At 39.8% G+C, this 12,906-nt stretch overlaps 1 protein-coding gene across 5 annotated transcripts in view; it reads right to left on the bottom strand.

Moving 5' to 3' along the window:
* Positions 1–12,898, bottom strand: part of PPHLN1 (periphilin 1) — a 150,281-nt gene extending 137,383 nt beyond the window's left edge. The window contains exons 1-2 of one of the 5 annotated variants that reach the window (XM_007454870.1): positions 12,815–12,898; positions 1,882–1,924 (exon numbers count right to left, since the gene is read on the bottom strand). In XM_007454870.1, coding sequence (XP_007454932.1) covers position 1,882 — 1 coding nt within the window. In that variant the 5' untranslated portion in view covers positions 1,883–1,924; positions 12,815–12,898. The remainder of the gene's footprint in view (positions 1–1,881; positions 1,925–12,814) is intronic. The other 4 variants (XM_007454871.1, XM_007454868.1, XM_007454869.1 and 1 more) reach the window with 4 other exon arrangements.
* Between the last annotated feature and the right edge of the window lie 8 nt (positions 12,899–12,906).

The raw sequence follows: 12,906 nt of genomic DNA, 5'->3' as shown, positions 1-12,906 counted from the left end.
GCAGTCATAGGCAATATATATAAATGTATGGGTGTGGCCGTGTTCCCAAAACATTTTATTTACAAAACCAGGCAGGTAGCCCACAGGGAATAGCTTGGCAAGCCCTGGAGTAGATGACAAATAGTTATAACAGGGCAGAACTGGGAGAGGGTGAAGTAATCATGGAGCAGGTTAGAACTGTGAACCATCCTGATGTGTAGAAGGATGATCATGAACGAGAAGTGAAAATGGAACAGGTACCAAGTTATGGCCTTTTAGTACATAGAAAATAAGGCAACAAGTCCACATACATAGTCCACAGATCAGTGAAGATGAAAAATATTTCAGAGAAGCCGTATGTCAAGAGATTTTTGGTGGTTCTTTCTGATGTAATACTAAGGGGGAAGAAAAAGAAATAGACACTCCATTTTGGCAGCACAGAACTGTAATGGTTTAGGTTAGTTTAGGCTAAGGAAAGAACAAAGACTGGAAGATGAGAGCAATATTTTTTTAACACTATCATAGTAAAATCAATCTTAATTTTCTCTGTAACAAACAAACCTATAATATTTTCTAATACAATCAGACCAAATAAAATGAACTAACTAACCAAAGATGCCTAGGGAAATGTTAATTTAAATTACAAATTAGCTTTTAACATTATGCATACATCAACCTGAATTCTAACTCTACAATCAGACATCATTAACAGTGTTATTTCAAAGTAACCAGTCTTTTAGGTAGAAGAACTGATGGAAGCTTAAAAGGAAAAGAAATAGTCAACATGGAAAAGAAATAGTCAACGTTGCTTCTCCTCACCTACCTTTACTGAATCCAGGTTTCAGTAAAAGAGTTTCAGTCTAAAGAATGAGTTAGGTTTTATACTACTTAAGATACAGTACACAGAAATAGTAACAGCAACACACTGAAATCAAATCACAGGAAAAAATCAACAACCCAAAAGAAAAATTGACATATGATATGAAGACAGTTTACAAAAAAGGAAACACAATGGCTCAATCTTTTGAAAAGATGCCCACCTTTCTTCAAAATAAAGAAGATGAAAACTAAAACTATAATAGAGTACCCAAAGCTCTGAAGAAAGCAAACTGTTTTGATGAGAGTAAGGAAAGGAACACTCATAATTAATGGAGGAAGTATAATTTGGAATAGACTGGGAACAATTTGACAATATCTATTGAAAATGTTAAATGCACATATGCTTTGACCTGGCAATTCCACTTGTACGTATACTTGTACATGTGCATGGCAAAAACTGAAAGCAACCTAAAATGTCCCTCAGGAGGGTACAGGTTAAATACAGTGCTGTACATTCATATAAAGGAATTCTATGCAAACCATTTCAAAGAAAAATAATCCCATATATAACAATATAGAAAGATTGCCAAGATACACTGCTAAGTAAAAAAGAGCAAAGGGCAGTCTAACATGTAGAGTCTGCTGACACTCTGGAAGTAAAAAGGCAAGATATGAATACATATATGCTTTTGCACAGACCACTTCTGGGAGTATAAGCAAGAGAACATAACCGTGCCTGCGTCTGGGAAAAATGGGGTGGCTGGAGTATAGGAGGGGAAATATTTTCACTGCATGTTTTATACATCTTATTACCTATTATAAAAACAAGAAACTGTTGTTAAAGATCCTGAAAATCATTCAATAAGTATAATGTGTCAATTGATGGCAAAAATTATGACTATAAATTAATGAACTAAAGGAGAACATAAGGAAAAGTAAGATTTTGTAATTAATGAGAAACAAAAATAAACTACAAGAATTCTAAAGAAATCCTATATGGTTTCTTAACTAGATACAGCAATAAAATACTGAAATCTACTGGCTGCCCACAAAGAATGTATGAATAATTACTATACTACTTACTTGAGTCTTTTCAGGAATCAAATTTAAAGTTTTCAACAATCTCCTGTAGGTGGGAAAATACAGACATAAGGATTTGTGTCTGTATGTACGAATGGAGAAAAATAACTAAACCTTCATATTTGTATAAATAAAACTCTCAAAATAAAAAATTATGCACCTTAATAAGCAAGACTCCCTTCAAACACACCTTTAAAAATAGAAGATATTATTTTGACCACCAGAGGCCACTCAAGTTTCATAAGAACAACAAAATTACATCAAGAAGACTTCTAGTCCTAACTTTGCCAGCTGAGAGCTGGACAGGGCATAACTCTTATCTTTTCTCTGAAAGGATTGCACTAGATGTTTAAGTTATTTTTACCTAGAATATTAAAAACACTAGCTTTAAAATACCTCACATATTGAAAGAAATCTGGCATCCTCAGTCTGGAAAACCCTACAGTTTTATATTGGCAATAAATGGTCCCAAGTTCAAAAGTAATCCCAATATCAAGCCAGTAATCATTGACTCATCAAAGAACACCAAACTTATTAGGTATAAGTTTGATGGAGAACTTTTAATGACTTTCTCTTAAAATATACAAAGTACACTGAGCAGGCTTAGGTAAAATTTTTTTTTTTTAAAAAAAGGGCATGTACGATTAACGAAGGAAATTCCAAATATTTCAAATATTCTTACATTAAAAAAAAAAGTGACTCCAAATCTACTCAAGGCTGTAGCCCTACCTACCACTTTACATGAAATTCAAAGGATAGAGGAGTGGGTCTACTAGAAAGACTAGGGTCACCTAATTGCTTTATAGAAATTTTGAGAAGTGCCTCACTAGCTGAGTGCAGAAATAAGACTGTATTTATAGTCTTAAATTTATAGGTCACTCCTGATCTAGTTGCATTTTTCTGCTTGGCAGTTTGGAAGACAAATAGCAAAAATTTTATTGCAATTACCTCACAGTATTTCTACTTTAATTAATAAATCCACAGCTTACAGAAGCTAAAAAAAAAAAGCAGCAAAGAAAGTAAAAGTATTTAATTTTGATGAAAACCTAGCAATTGGAAACAAAGCAGCTAGAACAAGGCAAAAAACAGAAACATAATCATACAGAAAGTCAAAATAGTACTGTCTAGAATATACATCATCAAGAGACAAGAGACCAATTAAATTCAGTTGTGGAAGAGCTAAATGAAGCAAATGAATCAGAGTTAAAATCAAGAGACAGAAAAAACCTAAATAAAAGCAAATTTATCTGATGGTGAGTCATTGTTTAATAGGTATGCTGTTTCAGTTTGGGAAGATGAAAAGCATTGGGTGATGGTGATGGTTGCACGAGAGTGTGAATGTAATTACTTAACACCACTGAACTGTATGCTTAAATGGTTAAAAAGGAAAATTTTATGTATATTTTACCACAATTAAAAAAAATTTTAACGTGAGTTTATCTCGCATCAAACTCCCAGCTGACTTTGCTGAATGTAACAATCACTTCTGTAAGGCATCAATCTGTATTTTGAACTTAATTTCTAGTAGAAACAGAGAGCATCCACAGAACAGCAAGATATTACACTACTGTTACCAAAATTTCAATTCCTATAGTTAATCCTATGACAACTTTGCATATTTGACTTCATACCTGATGATGCCCCAATGGAGTATTCACCTTACCTGGAGCTACAGAAATCAGTTTCCAGCAAAAATGTTTAGTAAATAAGTAAATTTTCTTTTACCTTAAAAAGTTAACAATTTTTAAAGATCTTAATTTAAAATTTCAATTACTGTAAATATAGGAATAATTTTATAAAAGGAAGTTAGTTTCCTTTACAAATAACAAATAAATTGCTTACATGTCTATATTACAATGATTAAACAGAAATATTAGGCTATAAAGTAATCTCTTATAATCAATTATTTCATTTTTTAAGTTACCTCTTACCAGTGAGTATACTGAAATATTAATCTTTACAGAATCTGCAAGTATTCGGTTTTTAAATGTACTCTTACCATACCTATTGCTTTTACAAAACAGCAATATCAGAATATAATTCTTTATTTTATCCAAATTACTGTGTATTTTCAGAATAAGAACATAAAAATAGTAGAACACAATGTAATGGTGAAATTAAACAGAACTTAGTGTAACAAAATAATTAGCACCTACTAGTAGAAAACACTGCAAAAAATCAAACACCACTGGTAAGGTCCATGCCAAATTATTAAACTTCTTTTATCCTTAAGAAACCTAGACTACCCAGGGGGAAGGGGGGTGTGGGATGAATTGGGAGATTGGGATTGAAATATATACACTACTGATACTATGTATTAAATAGATAACTAATGGGAACCTACTGTATAGCACAGGGAACTCTATTCAATGCTCTGTGGTGACCTAAATGGGAAGGAAAACCAAAAAAGAGGAGATATATGTGTACATATAGCTGATTCACTTTGCTGTATAGTAGAAACTAACAGAGCATTGTAAAGCAACTATACTCCAATAAAAATTAATTTTAAAAAAAGAAGTGTATATAATCGGGGAAGGCAGTAATATAAATAGACGATTCCACATGCAACCCTGTACTGTTAGTAAAACAAAACAGAAGACACAGTTTGATGATTACATACAAAAGAACACTAGGCTGTAAAGAAGATTGGCTTTAAGCCGGATCTTTAATTAAAACAACAGAAAAGGGAAAAGGTATTAGAGCAGGAGGATATAACAAAGGTATTATAGGATAATAAGGGAAGAATATGCTAATATCATCTTGAATTCAAAGAATCTTTTTGGTAACTTTCAAAGGACTTTAAAATAACTGATGAGAATAGCCATCATCAAAAAATCTAGAAACAATAAATGCTGGAGAGGGTATGGAGAAAAGGGAACACTGGCACTGCTGGTGGGAATGTGAATTGGTACAGCCACTATGGAGAACAGTATGGAGTTTCCTTAAAAAACTACAAATAAGGGTTCCCTGGTGGTGCAGTGGTTGAGAGTCCGCCTGCCGATGCAGGGAACACAGGTTCGTGCCCCAGTCCGGGAAGATCCCACATGCCACAGAGCGGCTAGGCCCGTGAGCCATGGCTGCTGAGCCTGTGCGTCCGGAGCCTATGCTCCGCAACGGGAGAGGCCACAACAATGAGAAGCCCACGTATCACAAAAAAAAAAAAAGAAAACTACAAATAGAACTACCATATGACCTAGCAATCTCACTACTGGGCATATACCCTGAGAAAACCATAATTCAAAAAGAGTCATGTACCAAAATGTTCATTGCAGCTCTACTTACAATAGCCAGGAAATGGAAGCAACCTAAGTGTCCGTCATCGGATGAATGGATAAAGAAGATGTGGCACATATATGCAATGGAATATTACTCAGCCATAAAAAGAAACAAAATTGAGTTATTTGTAGTGAGGTGGATGGACCTAGAGTCTGACAGAGTGAAGTAAGTCAGAAAGAGAAAGACAAATACCGTATGCTAACACATATATATGGAATCTAAGAAAAAAAAAATGTCATGAAGAACCTAGGGGTAAGATGGGAATAAAGACACAGACCTACTAGAGCATGGACTTGAGGATACAGGGAGGGGGAAGGGTAAGCTGTGACAAAGTGAGAGTGTGGCATGGACATATATACACTACCAAACATAAAATAGATAGCTAGTGGGAAGCAGCTGTATAGGCACAGGGAGATCAGTTCGGCGCTCTGTGACCACCTAGAGGGGTGGGATAGGGAGGGTGAGAGGGAGGGAGACGCAAGAGGAAAGAGATATGGGAACATATGTATATGCATAACTGAATCACTTTGTTATAGAGCAGAAACTAACACACCATTGTAAAGCAATTATACTCCAATAAAGATGTAAAATAAATAAATAAAATAACTGATGAGTACAGCAACCTTCTGATTAGCAGCACATGTTTATGACATTATCCAGATTTAGGCTACTGACCCATTCTGCAACTGAAGCCAGTCAGCTAAATTTAAACTAAGGTGCTCTGACTCCCAGTGAAGTGATCATGTTACTTACCCTGTCATCACTTCACTAATCTCCTCCCATTAGGGAAGTATCAGAAGTACTCCAGTAAAGTTCTCTGATCCAACACCGTATAAAAACTGAATACAACTGAAAAATGGAAGGACCCCTCTACATGACAATTAAGCAGAGAACAGAATTAGAATTCAGTGTGGGGAATGTAGGCTTCATTTAGAAGTTTGCTAATAACTGGTCGTAGATTATAAAACTCTCATTCTCTTATGCCATATTCAATAGAGTACGTTTAATATACCATCATGGTATATTTATGTCCAGGAAGAAATAAGCTTTCTTAGAGCATTCCATTGAGCTAACCAACCACTATCATGTTAGCTTCAATTGAGGGCGAAGATGACAGGGAGGACTTGAATTCTTGGTTAAGAGTAGCCTGGAAATTGAGAAACTGGAAAGTCACAGGCAATATCCTTCTGTCAAACTATTCACGCTTTGAATCCACAGGCAAGGCAACAGAGAAAGATCCGTTTTTCATTTTATCTAAAAGGTTATAGGAGCAGCTTCGACTACAGAGAAACTCTGTACATTGCTCTAGCCAGCTTCCAGTATTAAATATACTCAGGATAAATAGCTTTCCCTCCTTCCCAAATGCATTCCTTTCACTCCTTATATTCATTCGGTAACTATTTTGATAGCAAACCATGGTCAGCAATTAGGTCACATTTGACCTCATGCTTTAGATGAGCCATGGGCCTTCACACTGGCAATTGCCCACCTAGGATGCTTTTCTCCAGGTATCTGCATGGTTAACCCTTCAATGTCACCTCCAATGTCTTCTTAATGTCATTTTTCTACCAGATCCCCCTAATCTTGCTATTTTTTTCACAGCACTAATCATCTAAGATACTATATAACTTTGATGTATATTATTGGTCCCTTGCTACTAGGAATGTGAACTATATGAAAGCAGGGATCTCTACATTGTTCACTGATTAATATTAAGCACCTAGAATAATTTGCACAATGTATGTGCTCAGTATTCATGGAGTAAATCTATTAAAGCTGGTAACATGCCCCCTCTGGATAAATGATTCCCACATCTCCACTTCCTTTCAAGAGGATATCTCACAGCACTTCCAACTCAGTATGCCAGAACAGCTCTTCACACTTCTCAGAAAACTGCTTTATCTCCTGTCTTCCCCATTTTGGTCAATGACACTATATCAGATACCCAAAGGCCCAAATCAGAAACCTGAGTCACACAAGACCCAAAACTTTTCATACCTAAGTAACTAAATCCAGGTATATCTACCACCTCAATATATAAGGTACATGTATCTCCACTTCCCTAATCCAGCTACAACTGTCTTTGTTCATATGCTCTTAATCTAGCCATTGGACTCCCTAACAGTAAAACACTGGTCTCCTTGCTTCTGATGTCACCTCTTCCACTCAGCAAACTGTAGCCAGAGTGTTCATTCTGATAAGACACCTGATTTAAAAATCTCTCAGTTATTCCCCATATCCCAAAGAATGAAGTCTCAGCCTAAACGTGAAAAAGCTTATTTATGACCTTGCTCCTACCATTCCAGCTTCACCTCCTACTAATTCCCCAACAGCCTCCAGAACCTCCAGACATAACAAAAAACATCTTGTTCTGCAAGTGTGCCACTATTTCTCACCACCATATCATGGCATGATTTTCTCCTGCCTAGAATATCTTTCTTCTACTTATTTGCCTTCACCCTCTACTCTTCCTTCAGGATTCAGCTCAAACGTAAACTTTTCTTATATTCTCCAGAAAGAATAAAGTGTTCCTCCTTTGGGCCCCTTAAAGCGCCCTGCTATATTAGTGCTATATAACATTACATTCAATTTACTTTCCTTGGGCTTCCCTGGTGGCGCAGTGGTTGAGAGTCCGCCTGCTGATGCAGGGGACACAGGTTCGTGCCCCGGTCCAGGAAGATCCCACGTGCCGCGGAGCGGCTGGGCCCATGAGCCATGGCCGCTAGGCCTGCGCGTCCGGAGCCTGTGCTCCGCAATGGGAGAGGCCACAACGGTGAGAGGCCCGCGTGCAGCAAAAAAAAAAAAAAAAAATTTACTTTCCTTCCTCTCCTCCCTCCCAATCTAAACACCACTGCAAAGGCAACGAATGTGTACCTTTCTTACTCCTGTTGCTTAGCACAGTAAAGGTACTTATTAAATATTGATCAAATAAATATATTACTCATATGACCACTACATGAGCCATTCTGAAGAACTTAAATAATAGTTTGTACCTTTTGGTTACTCAGAAAACTTCCAATGAGCACTATTAGATTATGGCTCCTATTACACTTCTCATGACACTAATGCCACTTCATTTTTGAGCAAAGGGTACCAATGAGAATCCTTTAGCTCTAGCACCTAAAGCAGTGATTCTCAACCCTGTCTGCACATTAGAATCATCTAAAGAGCTTTAAAAAAAAAATACTAATGCCTAGGTCTTGTCCTCTGAAATCCCTATACAGTTGCCTGGGACATTTTTTTTTAATCTTAAACTTATCTTAGGATGAGATCCATTGATGTTAAAGCAAGGTAAACATATTCCTGATATCCTAAATTAAAACAAGAAGTTTTTAAGTGTAGACTTGAACCTAAAAATTACATAATACTACTTCTACTTGAAAATGTTTAAAATTCCAGACATCTAAAACAAAAATGAATTTTAGAATATAGTTAAAGTCTGTGAAGAAAAAAAATAACACTGGATGTCAATTACAATGGTCAAAATAAAGAATCCACAGGAATTAATCATTGTTCAGTGCCCAGGGAGAGATAAATGCAGGCAATGATACTTTAAAAAAAGCCAAGAAAATTTAAATATAATCTTGAGAGAGTGCTTAAATGTGGATGAACAACAGTCAATGGTAGAATCCAAGAACACAGAAAGGAATTGGGGAAGATAAAACGTCCATGAGAAAGATACAAACGACCAGGGCAGAAGACTGGCATTGCAAAGGAGTGGGAAATGAGCCTGCATAGGTATTCAACAAGCTTTCATTTCCTCCCCTGAAGTAGATTTTATCCCTCCCATTCCAGAAAAATAACCACAGAGGCTCTGAAAAGCTCAAATCTCAGAGGTATACGGAGCCTGGAATCAGACTCAGGCCTGTATGACTTTAAAAACCAAGCCCTTTCCACCATATCACCTTGCTTCACAAAGGAAACAGGCAAGGACAGAGAAAACAAAATTCAAGGGCATTAAATGGCACAACAAAGCAAAAAAACAGGGACCTGCCTGGTGGCGCAGTGGTTAAGAATCTGCCTGCCAATGCAGGAGACATGGGTTCGAGCCCTGGTCAAAGAAGATCCTACATGCTGCGGCGCAACTAAGCCCGTGTGCCACAACTACTGAGCTTGCATGCTGCAACTACTGAAACCCATGTGCCTAAAGCCCGTGCTCTGCAACAAGAGAAGCCACCACAATGAGAAGCCCGTGCACCACAACGAAGAGTAGCCCCCGTTCACTGCAACTAGAGAAAGCCCACGCAACAACGAAGACCCAACGCAGCCAAAAATAAATAAGTTTAAAAAAAATATACATGTCAACTAAATACTTAAGAAAAAAATGCGAAAAACTAGAGGAGGAGCTCCCTGTAGGCTTTTAAACCTAGAAATAAGGTGAGGGGAAAAATGTCATTCCAAATGACATTAACCTGGCAGTATACAGGAAGGACTGAAGGTGAAGAGGCTAGAGGAAAGGAGATTGCTGATTGCTTCATAATGAACAATAGAACTTAGTACTATTAAAGTACTGCATTCTTTAGTAGTTTCACAAGTTACTTGACTTTTCAAGTAACTTTGAAAAGTTACTTGCTTTAAGGAAACTTCTTTTATGTAAGTATTAAATACTTAGTAGTAGATTATTGTTCATCATAACTGATCAAGTAACAGAAATTACTCAAATAGGCAAAGTTTGTGTGTAATATTTTCAAATCTACATCTCATTTCACATCTGGATGGAGTTTACAGTCTTTAGTAGTCAGCCTCCTTCCAGTCTTTTACCCTCCATTTCACCCTTAAAAAAGGATACTGAAGGCTTCCCTGGTGGCACAGTGGTTGAGAGTCCGCCTGCTGATGCAGAGGACATGGGTTCGTGCCCCAGCCCAGGAAGATCCCACATGCCGCGGAGCAGCTAGGCCCGTGAGCCATGGCCGCTGAGCCTGCATGTCCGGAGCCTGTGCTCCGCAACGGGAGAGGCCACAACAGTGAGAGGCCCGCGTACCGCAAAAAAAAAGGATACTCAAATTAACTTTGCTAATATGTCATTCATATTTCAAGTTTCCCAGATCAAGAACCCAAACAGTTTCTTATTAATTAACTGTAACAAATCCAAACATCTCTGCCCTTTACATGCCCCCTTCTACCATCTCACCTAAACTTCTGTTCTCTCGGAAAGGATCATTCGTGCCTTCCTCCTCACTGGGTCACAAAGTAACAAACACTACCCTGGAATTGTCCTATTTCCCAAACGGCAATACCTCTTTCCGTTCTCTCACTCAACTTCCAAACATCCAAAGAGGCCCAGTTCAAAATCTATTATTCTCCAGAAAGCCCATTTCTGAACCCTACAACACTTACAAAAGATTCCATACCAATGGCTGCGAAGCCCACGTGTGACTTATGTTTGGCCCAAGTTTCTTTTTTTTTTTTTGCGGTACGCGGGCCTCTCACCATTGTGGCCTCTCCCGTTGCGGAGCACAGGCTCCGGACGCGCAGGCTCAGCGGCCATGGCTCACGGGCCCAGCCGCTCCACGGCATGTAGGATCTTCCCAGACCGGAGCACGAACCTGTGTCCCCTGCATCGGCAGGCGGACTCTCAACCAATGCGCCACCAGGGAAGGCCCAGGTTTCTTTTTTTTCAATAAAACTTTAGTCCATTGACCACACTTAAAAACTGGAAGAAAACCCTTTAAGAAACTATATTTCCAACTTTCCTTGAAAAGGCTGGACACTCTGGCAACGCTGGGATCACACAGTCACACAGCCACAATCAGCTGTAGCTGAGTAGTAGCTGACGTCTTTTGAAAGATTTTTACATTTTGTTTGTTTGTTTTTGTTTGTTTGTTTTGCGGTACGCGGGCCTCTCACTGTTGTGGCTTCTCCCGTTGCGGAGCACAGGCTCCGGACGCGCAGGCTCAGCGGCCATGGCTCACGGGCCCAGCCGCTGCGCGGCATGTGGGATCTTCCTGGACCGGGGCACGAACCCGCATCCCCTGCATCGGCAGGCGGACTCTCAACCACTGCACCACCAGGGAAGCCCAGACTTTTACATTTTAAAGTCAGGAGATGACATCAACCGCCTGACTTCTGAGACTGTATCTGCAGCAACTGCAATGATTCAAGAAATACTTGACTGCCTATTAGGCACTGGAGTTACAAAAGTAAACAAGACAAACACAGTCCCTCCCCAAAAGCCTAGCTTAGTAGCACAGACAAAGAGATAAGCAATCAGGATACATCCTGTAAGTGCTACTAAAAGGGAAGTAGAGGGCACTTAGCACACAGCAAGGGTACCTAATTCTGTCTATGGGAAGTCAGGGAACACCCCCTCAGAGAAACTGACTAAACTGAGATCTTTAGCAGGTATAGGAATTATCCAGAAAAAGGTAGGGTAGGGATCAGGAAAATCAAAGAACTTTTGCAAAGACGATGCCTGAAGAAAAAAGCATGAAGAAAGTGAAATCAGTTCCATATGGCTAGAGCCATGACCCACCCACAAACGCAGGTGTCAAAAGAAAGGGCTCAATTGAAAGGGCTGGAGGGAAAAAACAAATGTTAGTTAGGGTCAGGAGACATAAGAAAATTTCCATAAAGAGGCTGAAAAAGTAAAAGTTTGTTAAGCAAGGAAGAAAGGTTTCAGAGAGCACAGTTGTTGTGTTGACGGGTGAAATGTGGAAGAAAAGTAGGGAGAAGCAGTGAAAGCCTAAATCAAGGCAGAGGGAGCCAGCACAAAGCAGCACGGGGATGGGGGTGTAGCATAGAAGACCAAAGGGGCTTACATCTTGGACGGTAACCAAGGATAACAGGGATGTGAAGCATGGCAGTTTTGGCTGGCCACAAGTTTGCCAAGAGAATTAGTCCCACTGGTCCCCTGGTGGACGCGGAGGCATTCGGGCCTCTCAAAATTCTGCTGCGCCCTGGCTGGACTGCACTTCCGTCTCTCTAGAAGACATCAGCTTCAGTCTGGATTGATTGTGCAGGCTCCAGGAGAGGCTCTGAGCTCCAGGCTGCTGGCACGCAGGCTCCCAGGGAGTGATTAGAGGCCTGGTCTGTGTGTGCTGGTGGGTAGAAGTTAAGTATACACTACCTTGCATTATTTTCTGTTTTTTCTGTCGGAACGATGGGCCTGTTTACAGCCACTTGGGGAAAAAGCAGTGTGTGCCCATTACAGATTTACAGGAAGAAAAAAGGTGCCAAGAAAGTTAACATGTGTCCATACCAATATTCAGGATGAGTCATTCTGTGAATCCGAGTCTCCCCAGGTTGACCTTGTCTCCCCAACGAGACTGAGATATCCTCCAGAAAAGGGCCGCTTTACACTTTTTTGTACCTCCCGAAGCGCCTATAACCGAACTGGGTACGTCGAACACATTCAGTAAATTTACCGACTTACTAACTGACCTCGGCTCATTGAAGTCACCTAGTTCAGTCCTCTTTTTGCATATTACGATGCTAAAGAGAAGCGAACCTGTATCACAGACTCAACACTTTCCTTTATTCCAAACTCCGCTGCGTCTCTCCACCCTCAACCGCAGGAGCAGAATCGTTGCACGATTCAAATGCAGCGGGAGACTCCAGGTTCCGCCGCGGAAAGGCCTGCCCGCCCGCGCACTCCCCTCTCCCCGGTGTAGCAGCCCGTGCCCGTCCCCGTCCACCTCTCGGAAAGGTAAAACGCGCTCACCGACTCTGGGCCGCCGGGAGACCCCGTAAACGTAGTCGTCCACTCGTCGCAGCGCTCCCAGGGAGGCACTTCCGGCGCGCGCAAAAACGTCG

Source organism: Lipotes vexillifer, unplaced genomic scaffold, assembly GCF_000442215.2.
Source record: "Lipotes vexillifer unplaced genomic scaffold, Lipotes_vexillifer_v1.1 scaffold707, whole genome shotgun sequence".
NCBI lineage: Eukaryota > Metazoa > Chordata > Mammalia > Artiodactyla > Lipotidae > Lipotes > Lipotes vexillifer.
The sequence above is the reverse complement of the archived record's forward strand: the minus strand, read 5'-3'. Positions and strand labels throughout refer to the sequence as shown.